Consider the following 20,397-nt stretch of genomic DNA (forward strand, 5'->3'; position numbering starts at 1 on the left):
ACAGAAACATCCAGACTTTTATCACCGGCCCTTTTACGAATCTGACCTCATCTCACAGAGCATGTTGTCATGAGTGTTTACAAGAAAAAAAGAGGGAGTGACTGAGCGAGGTGGAGGAAGGAAGAGAGGAGAGTGTAAAGTTTGACAAGTTGGAGGGAGGAGGAGATGCAGGGGCAACTCTGGTAGATGAGAGAGACAGAGGGATGGACACGTGAAGGGGAAAGTGCAGACTCTGTGGAAAACTGAGCCTGAATGGAGGAGTGGCTGCTGCTGACGGAATGGAGAGGGCTCAGCCCCTTCGCTCCTGGAGGAAAGAAGCACAGTCAAACACGTCTGGCATGATGTGGACAACAATTGTCCTCCTGCTCCTTTTGCCTCATCCGCTCTCCTCCACAGTATGTACAATATGCGTGTCAAAAATGTTTTCGACTCTGGTCAGTCGTCTGTCTTGTCACTGTCAGGAATTATTATGGTGACGTTCTTCCGGAAACTAAGAGAGATTTAAGAGCTTGGATTTTGGCATCGTGGACGGATCATAGGTCATGATTTGTCTTTTGTTTTACATCAATATTATATGTTGTGTGTAGTATTACAGGATTGTTATCACTGATGCATTAAACTTAAAGGAGCGTTTTTGTTGTTGTAGGTCAAGGTGGAGATGATTAATGCTATGTGTATGGCTGATTGAGCTCAGAAATCTCAATTGTATAATGACATTTTTGCCAATAATTGAATCTAAACACTCCATTCTGCAGGCACAGAGTTATAATATTTCAAACTGCTCAAGAAATAAGTGTCTGTATTTTGAAAAACACAAGAAATTACACAGTTTTTTGAAAGTGTTGATTCTAGAAAATTCAACAAGTTGTTTTGTATTGAAATAAATGTCAAAGTATTCCTTCCTTTACAAGAATATAAAACATACTTAATTCCAAATTAAAACATCTTCATAAACAGTTTTTATTATTAACATAATAATTACAAAATATGCTACAGATGTCAAATAAACATAAAGCGAAACAAAGAGAAAACTATACTCCACTTTATGTCAAAATTGTAATAAATAATTTTATTTATAACATTCAAATGTGGATTTTCTTCTCATTATGTCCATCTATCCAGCCTCAGTTGAAAAGACATACTTTTCCAGAGGTGAAACACAAAGTTTAAGGGGAGTTTTATCTATGACAAAACATCATATCTTTCGAGTGTGTCATATTTCAAGTATATGAAAATCTGAATTTGTAAAGGACCTGCTGACAGATAAATACAGTGGAGAAAAAAAGTACAATTATTCCATGTGAAGTGTGAAGCAGTTGACACAAGTTTGTTTCTACTGTGCTCAACCCGCCATGACAAAGTCCAGCAGACAAGAAAAAACAAAGAATAATGATTCAATCTGTAATCGTCTATGTGCCCGAAGTAACATATCCCAGGCTTGTCACAGTTATACATCACAGAATGGTGGATCAAAATTTCACTTTGGTTTTCTCTTTATTTCCAGGACACAGAAAATAGCACGGGTTTTAACCAATCAGAAATAGATAGTGAGGACTTCTCTGACGCTTCTGTCAAAGGCCAGACACCTGTCGAAGGGGTCAAAGGTCGGGAAACATGCTCCATCCCGTGTGATGTCACAGTCAAGCTGCTGCGGGATGAGAAACATTCAGTCTGTGGTAAAAAATCTATCTATCTATCTATCTATCTATCTATCTATCTATCTATCTATCTATCTATCTATCTATCTATCTATCTAAAATGATTGTGTGTGTGTGTGTGTGTGTGTGTGTGTGTGTGTGTGTGTGTGTGTGTGTGTGTGTGTGTGTGTGTGTGTGCAGGCCAGCTGCAGCAGTCTCTGTTGTCGTTTGGACGCAGCACCAGGAAGCTGATCAGGGACGTGATGGAGGAGCAGCAGAGGGCTCTGGACATCCTCAGCAGTCAGGTAAGGTCTTAGTCTTCTTTTCTCCTGTTAGCGACATGAGTTTCTAAGCGCCTGATTGGCCGGCCTCATATACAGTAGTGTCACACATTTCCAGGTCACAGAGCTGATGACCAAAGTGCAGACGCTCAGCTTCGAGGTTCAGAGGAGCAACAGCGAGATCTACTCTGTGAGACCTGTGCAGTCCCATGGTAACTCACACACAAACACATAGAGCGGTACAAGATTCATACAGTTGGGTCTTATAAATAAATATAAGTTTTCCAGGGATGGAAAATAACTACATGGATTTACTGAAATACTGTACTTAGGTACTTAGGTACTTAGCAAGTTTGCTTTGATCAGGACGAGACTGCAGCGACATCAAGGACAGTCTTGTGTCAGTCGTCCCCAAGATCCCCAGTGGGATTTACATCGTCCACCCAGAGAACACTGACTCTTCATTTGAGGTACATGCTTCATTCAGTCATTCAGAGTCTGCCGCTCGCTCATCAGTCATCGTTATGTAGCTAAATCAAAGCTTATCCTGCAGGTTTTCTGTGAGATGGACTATATGGGAGGTGGATGGACGGTGGTGCAGAGGAGGACTGATGGTTTGACTGACTTCAAACGACCGTGGGCTGACTATGCCGATGGATTTGGAAACCTTGCAGGTTGGGCACTGCAGCACAGTAACCAGGGCATGTTTCCTGTCTCATGCATTTAACCAACAGCAGCCAATGCAAGGTGTGCCACCTGAAGGTTCATCAACAGCTGTTGGGTGAATGGTGACTGTGCAACCTTGATCATTTTAGATGAATATCATCACAAAGAAATATAAACACTTAAAACATTACATTATTGGAACAACTTCACTTCCTTAGATGCGCTAATGGCAAAAGCTTGATTAATAAGCAGAATGTAGCAGTATGTCATAAACTATAGCTCAAAAAAATAAGTTTCACATCAGTTAGATGTCTGGCTTCATGCCTCAGTCTTTCCCGAACTCCTGGAAAGCTGCACCAAATTGCACCCACTTAAAAAAACAGTGCCTTAAATATGTAAGTAATCACTACCTGGGAAATCAGTGAAATGTCAAAAAATGCCCTATCCTGCAATGTTGATAAAAGTGCTAAATTCCTAGATCCGCCACCTGATCGAGATCTGCATCAAAATTTAAAGGGGGTTCTTCCCTGACCTACACGGCATCCTTTCATCAAGTTTCATGGTAGTCTTTCCCTGATCTTCCTTACAAACAAACCAACAATCAAATGAACAGGGGTAAACACCTAACCTCCTTGGAAGAAATAATAAAAAACTAACTTACAGGAAAACTGAGCACCTAACATAAACAACACTGTGATAGGAACTACCTAAAATGACATACACCATCTTTGATACTTTGTATTCTTAGTTTGGTCCATGTCCCATCTGATAACAGAGCAGGAAGTTTATGACTTGTACTGCAGCCAGCCAACAGGGGGTATCTTCAACCCTTATAAAGTGTAACTAATGGTGTAACATTGTTATTGCTGGAGACCTACAATTACTGGACTTGAGCGTCATTATTGGCCCCTGTACTTTAGGCTGTTACGATAAGTAGAAACATGTGGTGTGAAAATTATTAAAGATTTTGAAATTATAAAATAAAAAAACTGCCATAGAGAGCTGGCTCCAGCATCCAGCAAACACATCAAGAATCTTTGCAAAGCTAACTTTTTGAAGGTAAACACACTAACCCTTGTGTTGCACAAAAGCTGTGTCTCAAATCAGGGGCCACATCCTTCTGAGGACACAGTCTACCTTGACCATGAAGACCACCTCCTTTGTGGGCCGTGTCTGTGAAGGCCAAATCGACACTGAAGACGGTTTGGTCCATAGAGGCTTTCAATGATCGCCTCTATAATGACAGGACAGTCACTGTGATGCAAGGATCCTGCCCCTGAATTGAGACACAGCTAAAGTCAAGGCTAGCTGCTTCTACTAATCCGTACTCTCTGTGCTAAACTAGGCTAATCAGCTGCCTGTAGCTTCATTTAACAGAATAATATCTCATAATTTGAATTGGACAGATTTCCTTCAGGTATCTCTCATTAAACAAAGTCTACAGATGCTGGGGATCATGTTTTGCATCTGACAGTGATGGAAGAATCATATTATTTCTTTGTATGTGTGTGTTTGTGTGTGTTTAGGAGAACACTGGTTGGGCCTAAAGAAGGTGTTTTACATAGTAAACCAGAAAGAAACTCGGTTCCAGCTTCATGTTGCTCTGACCTCCCACTATGATGTGACTTCTTATGCATCATATGATGATTTCAGCCTGGACAATGAAACCCAGTTCTTCAGTATACACTTGGGCCGATATGCAGGCAGTGCAGGTAGGGTATGACTGAATAAATCAAGACTCACCCCCAGACAAATGTGGTCCCACTGTGTATCATGCGTTTCCTCCATGCCCACGTGCATTTCAGTCTATGTTTTTGTGCAGGCGATGCATTTCGTGGCTATGAACAGGAGCAGAACCAGGACACGGCTCCGTTCAGCGCCTCAGACGTGGACAACGACGGCTGCAACCCTTTCTGCTCTATCGACAACCGCACGGTGGAGAGCTGCAGCACTCAGCACAACCAGACAGGATGGTGGTTCAACCAGTGCGGACTGGCAAACCTCAACGGCTCTCCTGAGGATGCAGAGCAGAGCCAAGGGCAGAGGACAAACATTCTGTGGGACACCTGGAGACAGAACGGGGTCCCTCACACCATCAAATCTGTCACGATAAAGATCAGGAGGATTGCAACCAACAATTGACACATTGTCAGAGACAGAAGAGCACAGATTGAGTACTGTATAAGTTGCACTGCATCTTTGTACACCACAAAGTTTTAATAAAACCTTTTCTGAAATCATTCAATTAAGGGGTGTTTATCTCAAAACAAAACTACACGACCAAAACTAGATAAGCAAACAAAATAAAAAAAAAAAAAAAACGGAAATCAATAGCTATTGGCTGTAAATAAAAGTGGGAGTGTCCGGGTCGCAGAGAGCTGTGTCCCGTGGAAAATCTACAAAAGCTTATTAAAAAGCAGCCTCAGGTCCCATGGTTGCCAAAACTTGAGGACAGGTGAAGTCTGCATCACACGGATAAGCAGAGCGCTCTCTCCACTGTGGGAACATCCCATACAGATGTTACACATATCATAGATGGTGTGAAAAGGGTGAAAAGCAGCAAACCTGAATTCATCAAGCAGCAGATGAAGCTGATGCCCTGGTCAAGTGAAAAATTCCCATACCAAGCCATTCCAGAAGGACAATATTTAATATAATAAATACACAGCAGCAGCCTCACCTGTTGGAGATGACGGACATCATCCAAGTTAATTGCAGAACAACAGATTTAGTTTTTTGCTCTTTTTCAAAGAGTTTCAAATGGAAACTCTGAGGTTTTTAAGAGTTTAGGATTATTTACAGTCTTCAGCCACTGTACTGACCATTACATTTCATTCAGCTAACGCTTTTATCCAAAGCGACTTACAATAAGTGCATTCAACCATGAGGGTACCAATAATAACTAATTTCCAATAATAACTCATTCCCAAGTAGCCATATTCTCTTCGACTCCATCCACCTGGGAACAATCCAAGTTGACACCAATGGGACTTAAAGTCTTTTTTGAACAAGCAGATGTTGCACATTTCTCAACACATTTTGTTTAGTGTGTGCATTGATATTAGTGCTTATAGATAGATAGATAGATAGATAGATAGAAAACCTGTCCCCCATTAATATAAAGTTGATATTAAATATGAGTATTAGTTTTATAATAAAGTTACAAAGTTGACACTTAAATATTAGATATCTGAGTATCAATTTAGCTAACAAGATACTGAACCATCTGCCATGCATATTTTAAATGTCATATTTTCAAGTATTTAAAAATTAATAAAAAGGTAATCACTAATGGGAAATATATGTAGGCCAGTATCCCTGTATAAATGTATGTAATTTTTTATTTATAGATTATATTCCAGTCATTTCGTTTTCTAAATATGTATCCATTGTCACCTATTGAATATATACAACCTGTGTAAATATTTGCATTACTTTTAAAGTGTGTGTTTCTGTGGTCACAACTTATAAAATACATACACACATACATACATACAAATGTACAGTGTACGTACACACAATGTGGTACTTTAATGATGACTAGTTCTTTAGTCAACTAAAGATGAAAACCAATCTCCTTTTAATTGTGCTGAAATATTTGCATATCGCTTAAAATAGTTTCTTTTTTCGGCAGGCTCCATAAGGGCCAGTCTTGTTCGTTGCTGCTGAGGTCCTGAATTGTAATGATTTTGCATGTAAGTGTATACATGCTTATGCCTGGACCTCTCAGGGAGTTCATTCATTTCTTTTGACAGGCCAGTAGAATTCCTCAACTGAAATCTCATTCAGTTCAGACCCTTCACTGCAGGATGAGATAATTGCTGATATAGGCCAGGCCAGGGGAGGTTAAACCTTCTTTCACATTTACACACAGCTTTAAACTTCTCCGGTGTCTGTAGGATTCCCCAACTGAAATCCTCATCAGTTCAGACCCTTCACTGCAGGACAAGGTCATTGCTGATGTACATGCCGAGCCTGTGGGCGCTGAACCTTCATTGGACTTTAAACAGAGCCCAAAATTTCTCTTATGGCGTGTCTCTTCATCCCACCAGGAGTTATTGGCTGATTCCCTTTCAGTTTCATAATCCATATCTACAGCATGGGAATCCTCTTGGTCTGGGGAATCGTTTGATTTATCCAGATGTTTGGTTTCCTCTTCATAAACCAGGTGAACCCCTGTTATAAAACGGTGATTAAGAGCATCCTTGGGACTAATTCTATGTTCAGCTGATGTATGCAGACAGCATTTCAGGAAGTCTAAAAAAGCCATATCTTCAGGCTCGTTTACTTTTATTGCATCCTCCAAATTCTTAGCCAAGTTAAAACGCGTCCAGGCAATGTTTGTACGGCCATGGTACTCCTTTTGTGTCCTTAGTCTCCAAACTCCAGTCTGATCATCACAGATGAAATACCTCCGGCTGTATTTTCCAGCAAGTAACTGGTGATCATCTGGCTGGCCCAGCAAGCGCACCACAGTTTCCATCCAATGATACTTACAGCTGTTAGGGAAGAGGTTATTGCCAAAGTACATATATGCCATGACACAGCCTACTCCCCACATATCGACAGCCTCTGACAAGGGGAGGCCCAAGACTACTTCTGGAGCCCTGAATGCAGTAGCCTGCATGGTCATTCCAACTTTCAATTGGCTCACTGGAAGAGCCAGACCAAAGTCGATCAGCTTGATTTTGAACGGCAGATTCGTGTGATTGACAAGCATTATGTTGTCAGGTTTCAGGTCCGTATGAAGTATCCCAATATTCTTCAGGCCATCAAATGCCACCAGTAGCTGTTGAGTCACGTAACCAATTTCAGGGATCTTCAGGGTGAACTTATTCTCTTTCATCAGGGCATGAAGGCTCCTGTCAAGCATTTCAAAAGCCAGACAAGACATGTTTTTGAACCAGAAATTTTCAATGAATTTCACGATGTTGTTTTGGTCAGGGTCAAGAGCCTTGATCTTTTGTAACATCGCCACTTCTCTCTGAATGTCTTCATCTTGTAGATTTTTGTGGATTTTTATCGCCACATGTTCTCTCGTGGATAGGTTGACACATTTGACGACTTTGCCAAACATTCCCTCTCCATTAAAGCCATATATTTTATAGCTGAAGTTATTGCTGTGGAGTATATCCTTTATTTTTACTGCTTTCTCCATGCTGGTTCTCAATGTCAATGCTGTGGACAACACTTTTGAAAGAAAATGTTTTTTCCAAATGCTGTTGACTGAAAATAACCTACCATTTACCATTCCCGCTGTAATATTTGATAACAATGGTGACATTGATCTCTTTGTTCAGTCATTGACATCATACAGAACAAAGAAGAAGATAACAAAATATTAAAAAGATCAAAGGTCTAGCCTCAACGATTGAAATGCAATGGACAAATTAAAAGAAACACTGTATAACACAAGAATAATTTATTCACTTTTTAAGTTAATGATAGTATTTGTTTCTCTCTGTCATTTTGGAGATATTTCGGAAAACTAGAAAATGCATTTCCTGCTGAATATGCAGTGTATATGCTAAACTGGTGAAAGGCTTTGCTGATTCAAGCAGAAAATGTGTGATAAAAAAGATTAAAGGAACCTGTCCTTGTATCAACTTTCTAGAAGCATCCCATAGAAACCCATAATGAAGCAGAATATTGCAGGAAAAGTTTAATATGTTTAAAAGTATAAATATTTGAACTAAGTGGTTTACTAGCTGAAATGTCCTCAAGCTGAGTGTTGTGATGATAATTGAAATTGGTTGAAGTATGTTTAAGTGGCGTAATTAGAGAAAAATCAAAAACGTGACTGTCCGCATACAGGTAAATGAAGCTACATGAGACTTTGTTCACATTCCTGCAATACAATAAAATAAGAACAACTGAAAATTGCATTTGGTATAATGAGTTAATCCTATTATAATGGCTACATTACAAAAATCTACATATATCAAATACAATCCTCCAATACTTTTTACACCTGAGACTACAAAAACTGTTTTGTGGACTCAAACACTCAAACCCACCCCACCATAGTGGTCAACAGCTAATGGGTGAATTTTCATTTTTCGGTGAACTATCCTTTTAAGACTGTGAATGCAGTAATTCATCACCACTAGAGGGAGGCAGCACCTCTGTTCTGCCCTGCCCTGCCATGCAGGTTTCCTGGCTCTAAAGACCCACAGTGTGTGAGTGTGATGCAGAAGTGAAATAACATAATTACCTTTGAGGGAAAATTCGGCCAAGAGATTTAGCTGAGGTGTGAGTAGCAAACACAGCTGTGTGTGTGTGTGCATTTGTGGATTCATTGGAAAAACGCACACAGAAGACCACCCAAAGAGCCAGAGTTCCAACAATGTTATCACCAGAATCAGTGATACTAAAACACACACACACACACACACACACACACACACACACACACACACACACACACGCACACACGCACACACACACACACACACACACACACACACACACACACACACACACACACACACACAGAGTTGCGCTTGTCCACTCAATGCCCCCAAATAAGAGTGTGTATGTTTGAGCTGACAGTGTTTACATCCAAATCTTAGGTCTGTTCTGTTCCGAAGGGGAAGTCTTAACAAACTATTGCTGGTGTCATTTATCAGAGATTAGCCTCCTTATCCCTACTGTCAAATATGATGCGTTTACACCTTGAAATGTCCAAAGTGACTAAGCTTCAGCAACGAGGCCCTTAAAAGGCAATTTTCACGACCACAAACATAAATCAGAGACTCTGCTTTATCAGTTTTTTTTATTGTTGAGATAATCCTGTCATATAATGTGGAGTTTTTTTTATGATATTCATATCAAAACTGGGAAAGCGAGCGAGTGTTGCAGGCCGCACTGTACTATCAGACAAGAAAAGCTAAAGTACAAGTTTTTACAAGTGTGTTTGTGAGTGAGAGTGTGTTCTTGTCATGTTCTTGACTCACCTTTGAACTGCTGATGAGGTAATGCATGTTTGCGTTCTTAAACAGTGTATGTATACAAATTGTGTGTGCGTGCAGAGTAAGACGTCAGTTTCCCACAGTGGACAAGGATCAGTGGAGAGTGGGAGCGCACAGGAAGCAAAGAATTTGAACCCTGGGGAATCTCATCTGCCATCAGTCACTCCACACACACACACACACACACACACACACACACACACACACACACACACACACACACACACACACACACACACACGCACGCACTGACACAATTGAACATGTACTCTAAACACTGCAGTTTAAAATAACGTTTTACAGCCTGAGCTTTGAATCAGCTGCTGAAACCCAATATTTGGAGAATACTCCACTGCTGAAAATGTACGTACATTTTTTACTGATTAGACTCCAGTGTGTTCATTCATAACACTGAGCTGCCCTCCACATCTGTCAGGTTCAACGAGTCACGTAAATAAAAGTATAGTGGGACCCAAAAGGGAGCATTCTTTCTCAAGGACATAGAAAAAAAAACCGAGGGGGAGGGAGACGGAGGGAGAGTCATTCCACAGGCACTTGATTACTCGTTCGTATCAAGCTGGAGCAGACCCTCTAGTGTTGACCACTTGCAGGATGAACCACAAACCACTGGAGCCTTATTATAAGCCTGTGGGTTACACTAACAGCCCGAGGGCCAGGAGCCGTGATAACCTGTTGACCTACGATGATTTGGGAGAGGAAAACTGCTGCACTGCAGGACGAAGCTTTGGGTAACTCTTTGATTTACCTTCCTTATTGAGGCAGATGTTTATGTATTGGTCAGGTGTGTTTTTGTGCTTTGTTATCAGAATCAATAACCATTCGGCATTTAGCCATTTCAGAGTATTTATATTAACACAACATGGCAGATTAAAGTATATAAAGAAACATGACATAAGACAATGAAGTAGGACAATAACCTCATCAATCACCTCAGCATGTGTGTAGCTACTTGTATTCTCCACAGTGAGAGTGTACAGCCAAAGCTGTTCTGTCTATAAAAAAGCTGGTGATGAAAGTTAGATTCTTAAAAATTGATGTAAAACCTTCAAAGACATGAGGCTAAGGATTTTGTCCAGCATGTCTACTGCATGTTCCCTGTATGAGACACAGCCTTCACTGTTTTAACACTGAAAACACTGAACATGGTACAATGATCCAATGATTGTAAAGGATACAAATGTAACTTGGTTTTACATGAAATAAAGGTTTAAAACAAACCATTTTAATAAGCTCTATTGTTTTCCTCTAGACTTGGTTAACTATATGGAAGTTAAGATTGTAATCTCTCTCGCACAATGTTTAACATGTAACTTGGAGATTAGTTATATTTTTATTTTACTACAGCTACAACCTTTGATTTGTTCAACATGCAGTTTCTCTGTGTAGTTTTTTATATTTACTGTAGTAAAATAATAATAATTTATCTCATTTCCTTCATGTAATTCACAAACTCTGGTTATTGATGTAGTTAAATGTGAAACTGAGATGAGACAAGCTCCTGATGTGTGGTTTCCAAAAGGGCGTGAGTGTGTGTGTGTGTGTGTGTGTGTGTGTGTGTGTGTGTGTGTGTGTGTGTGTGTGTGTGTGTGTGTGTGTGTGTGTGTGTGTGTGTGTGTGTGTGTGTGTGTGTGTGTGTGTGTGTGTGTGTGTGTGTGTGTGTGTGTGTGTGTGTGTGTGTGTGTGTGTGTGTGTGTGTGTGTGTGTGTGTGTGTGTGTGTGTGTGTGTGTGCGTGCGTGTACAGGTCTCATGTTGTGGGGACATAAATCTGTCACATTTTGGGGACTTGTTTTCCTTGTGGAGACAAAAAGTCCTCATAACATACATCATAAAAAAACTAAGGTTAGGATGTATAAAGGTTCAGGATTGGATTCAATTAAGATTAGGCTTGGGTTTAGTTTAGGGTAAGTATTAGGGTTAGACAACAATGGTCAAGGTTGGAGTAAGTTTCCAGGAAATCAATGTAGGCCAATGTAATTTCCTCTGAAGTGATGAAGTCGTGTGTGTGTGTGTGTGTGTGTGTGTGTGTGTGTAGGCCTATAATCTACCATGTGGACATTATGTACTGTGTGTTTCTACAGCTACAGCAGCTCGGAGATGCAGCTCATGGCTCGCCTCAGCGCCGTTAAACGACGCCAGGCCCTTCGTGGTCCTTCATACATGTTCTCTGCACCTTCAGTCAGCCTGTCTGAGGTTGAGCAGCGTTTCCTGGAGGCAGCCGAATACGGCAACATACCAGAGGTGCGACGCATGTTGCTCCACATGCCCAACTTGAATGTCAATGCTGTGGACTACATGGGCCAGAATGCATTGCAGCTGGCTGTGTCCAATGAGCATCTGGAGGTGACAGAGCTGCTGCTGGGGAGGGCGGATTTGGCCAGAGTGGGTGACGCCCTTCTGTTAGCCATCAGTAAGACGTGTCCATTTAAATGAGTCCAACTGCATTCTGCATTCTATTGGTTTATACTTATATAATGTTGTCATATACATCAGCCGTATATTAGCATGATATAAAGTATATATGTGTCAAACTCAGCATAAGAAATTAGCAGATACATCCATTAAATGTGGGGCAACATGGTTGTGGCCACCTGATGAATGTCAGTCCAATAATTCCTCACTCTTTAGCTATTTTAAGGTCTCCACCAGCGCTTGTGCTGCATAAATCACCACAATGCTCACTATTTCACTGTTACAAACGGCTTCCTGCTGCAACTCAAAACATATTAGACTGAGCCGAAACTGTAAAGCTGTGGGACGTAGAACCAAAATAAAGATGCTCAGAATACTCAGAGTTGGGTGATATTCTAATAACATGACGCCCTGTGTCTGTCTGTGTGTCCGTGTTGTAGGTAAAGGTTATATTCGTATCACAGAGACCCTGTTGAGTCACCCTGCATTTAGAGATTCCCATCGTCAAACAGCGAGCCCTGCTCAAGCTGACATGTTGGATGACTTCTACGCTTATGATGAGGACGGGACGAGGTAAGACATTTGGAAGGAAGATGTGTGACAACAAATTGTGCACCAGTGACATAAAGATCTTAATTCTCTGACATGTTGGGGTGTCCTGAATATATTGTATAAGGCCTTTGACTTACCTTTTTTGTTGCTTTGTAAAATGTTCTGTTTGGGTTCATTCCCATAGGTTTTCCCATGATGTGACTCCAGTGATACTTGCAGCACACTGCCAGGAATACGAGATAGTTCACACCCTGCTGAGTAAAGGCGCTCGCATCAATCCCCCCCATGACTACTTCTGCAGCTGCGACTCCTGTAACTACCAGCAGCAGTTTGACTCCTTCAGCCACTCGCGATCAAGGATCAATGCCTACAGAGGCCTCGCCAGTCCTGCTTACCTCTCCTTGTCCAACGAGGACCCGGTGCTGGCCGCCCTGGAGCTCAGCAATGAACTGGCCATGCTGGCTAATATTGAGAAAGAATTTAAGGTACACATACCAAAGATCATACAGAATCACCAACAACAATTGTGCAAACACAAGTCCTCTAAGATCACAGTGCACATTCGTTACTCCTACAATTTCCCCTTGTGGTGTTTGTAGAACGACTACTGCCGCCTGTCGAGCCAGTGTAAGGACTATGTGGTGGGCCTCCTGGATCTGTGCCGCAGCACAGAGGAGGTGGAGGCCATACTGAGCGGAGAAGAAGACTCTGAAGACAGCTATGATCTCCCAGGTCGCCCCTCACTTACAAGGCTCAAATTAGCCATCAAATATGAACTGAAAAAGGTTAGTATGCTCACAAACAGGCAACAACAGTGAGGTAAGGTAAAGTTAATGTATTATAGTCGTGTTAGAGTCTGAATACAGAATGACTAGAAACACAGTGAAACATTTTCCCTTTGTATTGTGACTCTGTGCTGACAACACCCAGTAGCATGTTATCTTAAGCACACCTCGAGAGTTTGGCAAATTTGGCACAAATGTTCATATAAACTTAGATTGTCGACAACTGTAGGTGTTTCTGGTCTGAACCACTGTGTCCATGTGTCCTTCTCTCTTTAGTTTGTGGCTCATCCTAACTGCCAGCAGCAGCTGCTCGGTATCTGGTTTGAGAATCTACCCGGACTGAGACAACAGACCACTGCTATCAAACTGCTGGTGGTGCTGGCGGTGGCTATTGGACTTCCTGGACTGGCGGTGGCTTACTGGATCGCTCCGTGCAGCAGAGTAGGACCCTCATATTAACTCCTACATATCCAAACCTGACTTTAAGTCCCCACTGGAGGTTTTCTCTCATCCCTCGGTTGTTCCTTCTCTCTCATCCAGGTGGGGAAAGTAATGCGCAGCCCCTTCATGAGGTTTGTGGCCCATGCCTCGTCCTTCACAATTTTCCTGGGTCTTCTCATCCTGAATGCTGCCGACCGTTTCGCAGGCACCACCCATTTACCAAACATGACCCACCATCAGCACCCAGGAGGAGCACACCTCACCTCGGACCCACTGCTGCTCTACCGCATGACCACGACGCCCTTCACATGTATGGAGATCCTCATCATTTCATGGGTCATCGGTGAGCATTAGATGATCATTGAAAACATCATGTCTGTCAGGGTTTAATGTTTGCAGAGCTGCAGATGACAGAGCAGGAACATGAATATGTCATCCTGTTTATCATCATGTACTTTGTGCAGGTATGATCTGGGCTGAGGTGAAGGAGATCTGGAGTCAGGGACTGGGGGAGTATCTGGTCGAGCCGTGGAACTTCCTGGACTTTGGGATGCTGGCAATCTTCCTCGCCTCCTTTTGCTGCCGCTTCTCTGCTCTGAGACACGCTGACTTAGCACAGACCTATGTACACACACACTACACAACACTGATTAATGTCACACTGCCCCCCGAGATACACTACTTCACACTGGGTGAGCATGCTCACACACCTGCACAGACTAACAAACCATCCTTTACTTCCTGTATAAATGTACAAACAGCTGCAGTAAGTTAGCACATGAGGGTACTGTACAATGAAAATAGTCTTTTAAGGAAGAGCTGGGGCAGGCAGATGACAGGCTGGTGGCTGGCTGAGAATGTGCAGAAGATCCTGTGAGCAGGAGAAAAGGCAGGCGGGTTTGGCTCTGGCGATCCTGAGGCACAGGAGAAAAATAGCATTAGGAGATTCCATTGTTTAGTTCAGTTGTTTCCATCATTTCATCTTGAGATCCTGTAAAATACACATACTTTAGTACTTACTAAGTCACAGATTGCACACACGTCTTTGACAGTGGCTAGAAGCCAAAAGGACCAAATACTATTCAACAATTTACATGAAAAGCAAACTTGCATATTTGTGGAAAAGTATTTGGACTATGAGATTTCTCTTTGAATTTCAAGAATAAAGTTCAAAGACTATTTTGTTAATAGAGTTGAACTGTCAAGAATAAAGTCGCAGGAGTGACTGACAGCTATGTGAGCTGCGAGTGTTCCATGAAGAAACACTCGCGAAGATGATGATGGTGAAGAAACCATGTATGTAAAATACATGGTTTCTTCTTCTGAACAGACACTGTGTTAATGTGCAAAAAGAGAAAGAATTTCCTTGTTACCGAAACTGGCTCTGAAGAGCAATCTCAAAAATGTATCTACACACAGTGTTTTGTTAAAGCAGTCAAGAGCTAACGTTATTAGTTTGATATATTCTTAAAATTTGGACTTTTAATACCGAAATTTCAAGTTTATTCTCTTTTTTCTTGTTAGGGTTAGGTTTTTTTTTTCTGTTTAATCCCTCTAATCATAATGAATTGAGATGGACTGGCTTAATTCATATTCCTTCTCTGTGTCCTAATGAAATTGTGTTTATTAAAAAACCTCCTCAATCTGCAATGAAAGCACAACTACATGCTTCAAAAAGAAGAAAGTTTTACAAAGTTGATTTGCTGAAATTCACTAACATATCCGAGCTTTGTTTTTGCAGCACGTCTCTACTGGTTGCCGTCAGATCCCCAGCTGGTGTCAGAGGGCCTGTATGCAGTTGCAGTGGTTCTGAGCTTCTCTCGGATTGCTTACATCCTCCCAGCCAACGAGAGCTTCGGTCCACTGCAGATCTCTTTAGGGAGGACCGTCAAGGACATCTTCAAGTTCATGGTCATCTTCCTCCTGGTCTTCCTGGCGTTCATGATCGGCATGTTCAACCTGTACTCCTACTACCTGGGGGCAAAGCAGAACGACGCCTTCACCACGTGAGAGCTTCAGATTTGTACACCTTCAGAGTCATTTACATTCACTCAATACCACAATATTAACCTTAAGATAGGTCATACACAATTTATTTCCTGATCTGTTGTGTCAAAATCCAGCTTTAATGTGAACCCAGCCATAGCCTTAATTCATTTTTACCTCCACCATGAAGTTAATGTTTTCCCCAGTGTTTGTCTGTTCGTTTGCAGGATTACACAAAAGCTATTGAGCCCATTTTCGTGAAGCTTGGTTGAAGGATGTGGTTTGGGTCAATGTAGAACAAATTTAATTTTGTTGCAGATCCAGGATTCTTTTTTCAGTCTGTTGGCATTTATCAACATTTTTGTTCATTCCTCAGAGAATAATTCATGGATCTTGATGACAAAAAAAATCTGACATGTTTAGGGGCCCGATATTTATGAGTGTCTGTACTTTGGTGCAGATTTAAATAAAAACCCAGACCTAGTGAATTTAAATGTGGTTTCATAAGGGGACTTTTGGGCCTTGGTGGAGGTATGCACTCAACTGAGTGCCATTATTATTACTCCAGATGTGACACTCAGCTGGCACAAAAATGTTGTAAATGCATGATTTACAGATGAATAAGAACGTGTCTGAAAGTGAATGCACAGATATTTCAAAAGAGTGAGTCCCAACTTAACTAGGGAATGCTCCTCATTGGTCATGGATTAAATTTGGACACAAGTAGTCAGCAACTCAACCTAATCAACCAAAGAGTGATTTGTCCTTCTCAAATGAATTGATTTGATGGATTTTTAAAGGCGGCGAGAAAAAATAAGCAAAGCCATAGTTGTATGTATGAAAGAAATTGTCACGTTTAGCTGGGAGGGCCCAAATGCAGGCAAGTTAAGTTAGGGTGGTGAAGGTGAAGTTTAATGTGAAAAAAAAAAACGGCCACGGTCTCCAGGTGGCAGCAAACAGCACCAAAACATTAGATATATTGATTAATGAAATCTGAACTAAAACATGAGGAACAATCTATGTGCAAACAGACAAAGGGGAAACACAGAAACGATATACACACAAAAGAGAGAACCACACGCAGAATACAAATCCAGAACTCCAATCACAAGGAAAACGAGGTGAACATCCACAACCGAAAAAGTCCATACAACAGAAAACCTTTCGAAAAAGTTCAAAACTGTCTCTCAAAAGTTCACAGGAGTTCCCTTTGCTTTACAAAATGCATGTTACTGCATTTATACACAGTTAATTATTATTTATGAAAAAAGAACTTAAGTAGGAGTTTTCTTTGTGTGAAAGTTATGATGAAAGTCTAAAAATGTATAACAGTTTTGAAACGGTTGCACAGCAACACAAACATCGTGTTAAAGACTGTAAGGATTTCACTGTGTGGCCTTTTTCTCACAGAGCGTCTTTCATTATGATTAATGGTCATTTGAACTCCAAAATAACTTTTCTCTCATCTCCCTCCACCTCCCTCTCTGTGTGTCCCTCTAGCCTGGAGGAGAGCTTCAAGACATTATTCTGGGCTATATTTGGGCTGTCTGAGGTCAAGTCCGTCGTGATCAACAACGGACACAAATTCATCGAGAACATCGGCTACGTGCTGTACGGGGTCTACAATGTTACCATGGTGATAGTGTTGCTCAACATGCTCATCGCCATGATTAACAGTTCCTTCCAGGAGATTGAGGCGAGTTAAAGAAATGTTGTCCACATAATGATGTCATCATGTGCTTCACGTGCAGGATACATATACAGCAGGGGGCAAAGCTAGAGTGGAAGTCAGTGGAGTTCTTAGGCCCAACAGTCAATCAATCAAGCTGCAACAAATTTCACACACTCAAAGATATCTGTTCCCTAAACATGTCAGACTTATTAAAAAAATCTATATCCACATATGATCCCATGGAAATCCAAGGAAATCTCACAAAGAAAAAAATATATATCCTGGATATGCACCAAAATTTGATGGGTTCTTCCCTGACCCATACGGCATCCTTCCAATTAAAAAATTCAAAACAACTTTATTTGTCCCACCGTTCCTGGAGGTACTGCAACACTAGGTCGATGCGCCAGTGGAATGAGCAAGCCCCTATTCCATCTTCCTGTTCCAAAAATCAAGGGGGAGTATCATATATTAAACTGATAGCAACAGATACTAAACTTGATCTTAGCCAAAAGGCTGAGAAGAGATTTCACCAAGTTTTATGGAAATCAGTCATTTAGTTTTTGTGTAATCCTGCTGAAAAAACAAACGCTGATGAAAACATGAAAACATCCTTGGTGGAGATTGGCCATAGATCCCTGTCACAAAATGAGAAAGGACGGCATAGAGTTATATTTAAGCCATTTGAAGACCATGAAGGGAATTTTCATGACAAACCTTTTGAATATGTAATTTTTAGGGAACAAAGAGTTTTAGGGGCTGTAATAAGCTGCTGGAGCGTGTGTGTCCAACATCGTGCAGCTGTTGTGTTTTTCTCTTTCATCTCCAACCTGTTTTGTTTTCCCTTTTTAGGATGATGCTGATGTCGAATGGAAGTTCGCTCGGGCCAAACTCTGGTTCTCGTACTTTGAGGAGGGGAGGACGCTCCCTGTGCCCTTTAACCTGGTGCCCAGTCCCAAGTCCATGCTGGGAATGGGCACAGGTATCAAGACCCTGCTGCTGCACTATGTGGCAGGACACAGAGAGGACAAAACTGAGACACAGCTCAATCAGGTACCACTTACTGTTCACATGTGTGTATAATGCCTGTGCAGCCATTAAGTCCATGGTACCACAGTGGAGCTTGAGGTGCAAACGCCTGAGCACCTCCCAGTGGTTTCTCTGCTGCACTACAAGCTCCAGACCTGACGACAACAAGAAATGTCCCTTTTGTGTTCAATGAATTTAACTTCAGCTTAATCTTCCAGCTCGGAGTGGACAAAACTTCAGGATATGGAACTTCAACCAGCCCGTCCAGGTATCAGGTATGTGTGTGTGTCCAGGTATTACTCATGTTGTGGGGACCTAAATCTTTTTACACAGTCACTTTACGGACTGTGAGAGATAAGATTATTTCTCAAAATTATATTTTTAAATTGGGAGCATCTTAATGTTGTTAATTTGTAGCTGTTAAAATAAACTTTTTTTCCCATCACTGTTTGCAGAAGATCATGAAGCGACTGATAAAACGTTACATCATCAAAGCCCAAGCTGACAGAGAGAGCGACGAGATCACTGAAGGTAAAATCAGCAGAACGATCCCGAGACTGAACCAGTTTTTAATTGTTAACATTCATTTTGGGAATAAAGGTTTCTAAATGTTCTTGTCAGTTTGACTTTAATGTAAGAAACATGAATCATGAATTTTAGAATCTTCTTTTTTGTCATGAAGCGTTGTGTCTGTTGTTCACTCAGGTGAGCTGAAAGAGATCAAGCAGGACATCTCCAGCCTGCGATATGAGCTGCTCGAGGAGAAATCCCAGAGCAAGGACACGCTGGACGGACTGCTGAAGAGAATGGGAGAGATCAGTTCATCTTCATAGGAGACCGCACACAAGCGAAAAGTGCCTGTTCTGCATCACTCGATGTGGATAAAGAATAATAGCTTTAAAGCTTTGATATGTATGTGAATATAAATTTAAAAATGTAACTTATCACTTTATCTGGATAAATTATAAGTGGGAGCACATTGTTTAAAGAGGAGATTGTGTCGTTTTCACTCACCTACCAAAAACACAGATCATTATAATTTAGACATTCACACAAATGGACGCATGTACTAAAAAATGTACATAAGATAAGTTTCAGGCAATATTTCATGTAAGCAAAAGGGCAAAACTAGATTGGCCCAACTGTTGTATTAACATTTAAATTCAATCAAGCTGCTGTTTTACACACTCATAGAGATCAATTTCCTACATGAACCAGATTTTTTCTCGTTCAAGATCCATGAATTATAAATTGGTGAAAATGTTAAAGAAGGTTGTCGATCTGCCCCTTTTTTCTAGATCCATGTCCAATCCGTCCACCAAGTTTCGTGGAAATCTGTTTGGTTTTCTTTTGCATAAATAACCCTGTAGAAAAATAAACCAACAAACCAATAGATGGGCGCAAAGGTAGAAAGCCTGAACCTTGTCAACACTAACATTCAGTGTTTACCCTTTAATTTGAAATACAGTTTACGTGAGAATGATTAAATAGCAATAGTCTGTTTCGCACTTATTACACACATAATATGTCATGGACTGCGGCATTATTTCCTGTGCGGATGTAACCCCCCCCGTTAATTGAAAACAGCCTTTACAACACAATAATCCTGCTGGCACACTGAATGAGAAATATGGACTGTTATAAAACATGATTAACCTGTTGGTTTTGTCAAGTCAATTTAATTTGCAGCACTAACAAAGAAACCCCAATTTCTTTTGTAGCAGCTTTGGCTACAAGCTGGTTGGTATTATCTGGGCAAGTATGATACATAAATAGTGATTTTTCTTTCCTAAAGGTATAAGAAGCGATTATTCATTGGTAAGAAATGATAATATAGAAATTATCCAGAGAATTTGACTTTAACCTCATGTTCAACTTAAAGTTATGACCTTGGTAATATATTTGTAAGGAACTCAAAAACTCAAAAAATTAATGAACCATTTGCT

General features: G+C 41.0%; 2 protein-coding genes and 1 pseudogene across 2 annotated transcripts; 2 read left to right on the plus strand and 1 right to left on the minus strand.

Annotated features, from left to right (window-relative positions):
* The first annotated feature begins 175 nt into the window (after positions 1-175).
* Positions 176-4,826, plus strand: angptl5 (angiopoietin-like 5). The gene is made up of 8 exons (XM_034606359.1): positions 176-395; positions 1,505-1,676; positions 1,839-1,942; positions 2,037-2,130; positions 2,285-2,388; positions 2,472-2,592; positions 4,111-4,296; positions 4,407-4,826. Exons 1-8 carry the CDS (start codon positions 279-281, stop codon positions 4,724-4,726), a joined length of 1,218 nt encoding a protein of 405 aa, XP_034462250.1. The 5' UTR covers positions 176-278; the 3' UTR covers positions 4,727-4,826.
* A 5,270-nt stretch (positions 4,827-10,096) lies between these two features.
* On the plus strand, positions 10,097-19,650 carry trpc6a (transient receptor potential cation channel, subfamily C, member 6a). The gene is made up of 14 exons (XM_034606356.1): positions 10,097-10,304; positions 11,656-11,984; positions 12,427-12,559; positions 12,723-13,023; positions 13,138-13,323; positions 13,600-13,764; positions 13,864-14,107; positions 14,229-14,456; positions 15,506-15,770; positions 17,251-17,446; positions 18,275-18,475; positions 18,670-18,726; positions 18,907-18,982; positions 19,157-19,650. The coding sequence occupies exons 1-14, from the start codon at positions 10,168-10,170 to the stop codon at positions 19,282-19,284; spliced, it is 2,646 nt and encodes an 881-aa protein (XP_034462247.1). The 5' UTR covers positions 10,097-10,167; the 3' UTR covers positions 19,285-19,650.
* Positions 17,783-17,950, minus strand: LOC117774990 (annotated as a pseudogene).
* Positions 19,651-20,397: the final 747 nt, after the last annotated feature.

This window comes from Hippoglossus hippoglossus, chromosome 14 (assembly GCF_009819705.1).
Source record: "Hippoglossus hippoglossus isolate fHipHip1 chromosome 14, fHipHip1.pri, whole genome shotgun sequence".
In the NCBI taxonomy this organism is placed as follows: domain Eukaryota; kingdom Metazoa; phylum Chordata; class Actinopteri; order Pleuronectiformes; family Pleuronectidae; genus Hippoglossus; species Hippoglossus hippoglossus.

Excerpts from the sequence above, each read along its gene's own strand:
- angptl5 (XM_034606359.1), top strand. The coding sequence starts at position 279 with ATGGAGAGGGCTCAGCCCCTTCGCTCCTGGAGGAAAGAAGCACAGTCA. Across the intron at positions 1,677-1,838 it reads TGAGAAACATTCAGTCTGTG|GCCAGCTGCAGCAGTCTCTG; the intron begins GTAAAAAATCTA and ends GTGTGTGTGCAG. Across the intron at positions 1,943-2,036 it reads TGGACATCCTCAGCAGTCAG|GTCACAGAGCTGATGACCAA; the intron begins GTAAGGTCTTAG and ends ACACATTTCCAG.
- trpc6a (XM_034606356.1), top strand. The coding sequence starts at position 10,168 with ATGAACCACAAACCACTGGAGCCTTATTATAAGCCTGTGGGTTACACT. Across the intron at positions 10,305-11,655 it reads ACTGCAGGACGAAGCTTTGG|CTACAGCAGCTCGGAGATGC; the intron begins GTAACTCTTTGA and ends GTGTTTCTACAG. Across the intron at positions 15,771-17,250 it reads CAGAACGACGCCTTCACCAC|CCTGGAGGAGAGCTTCAAGA; the intron begins GTGAGAGCTTCA and ends GTGTCCCTCTAG.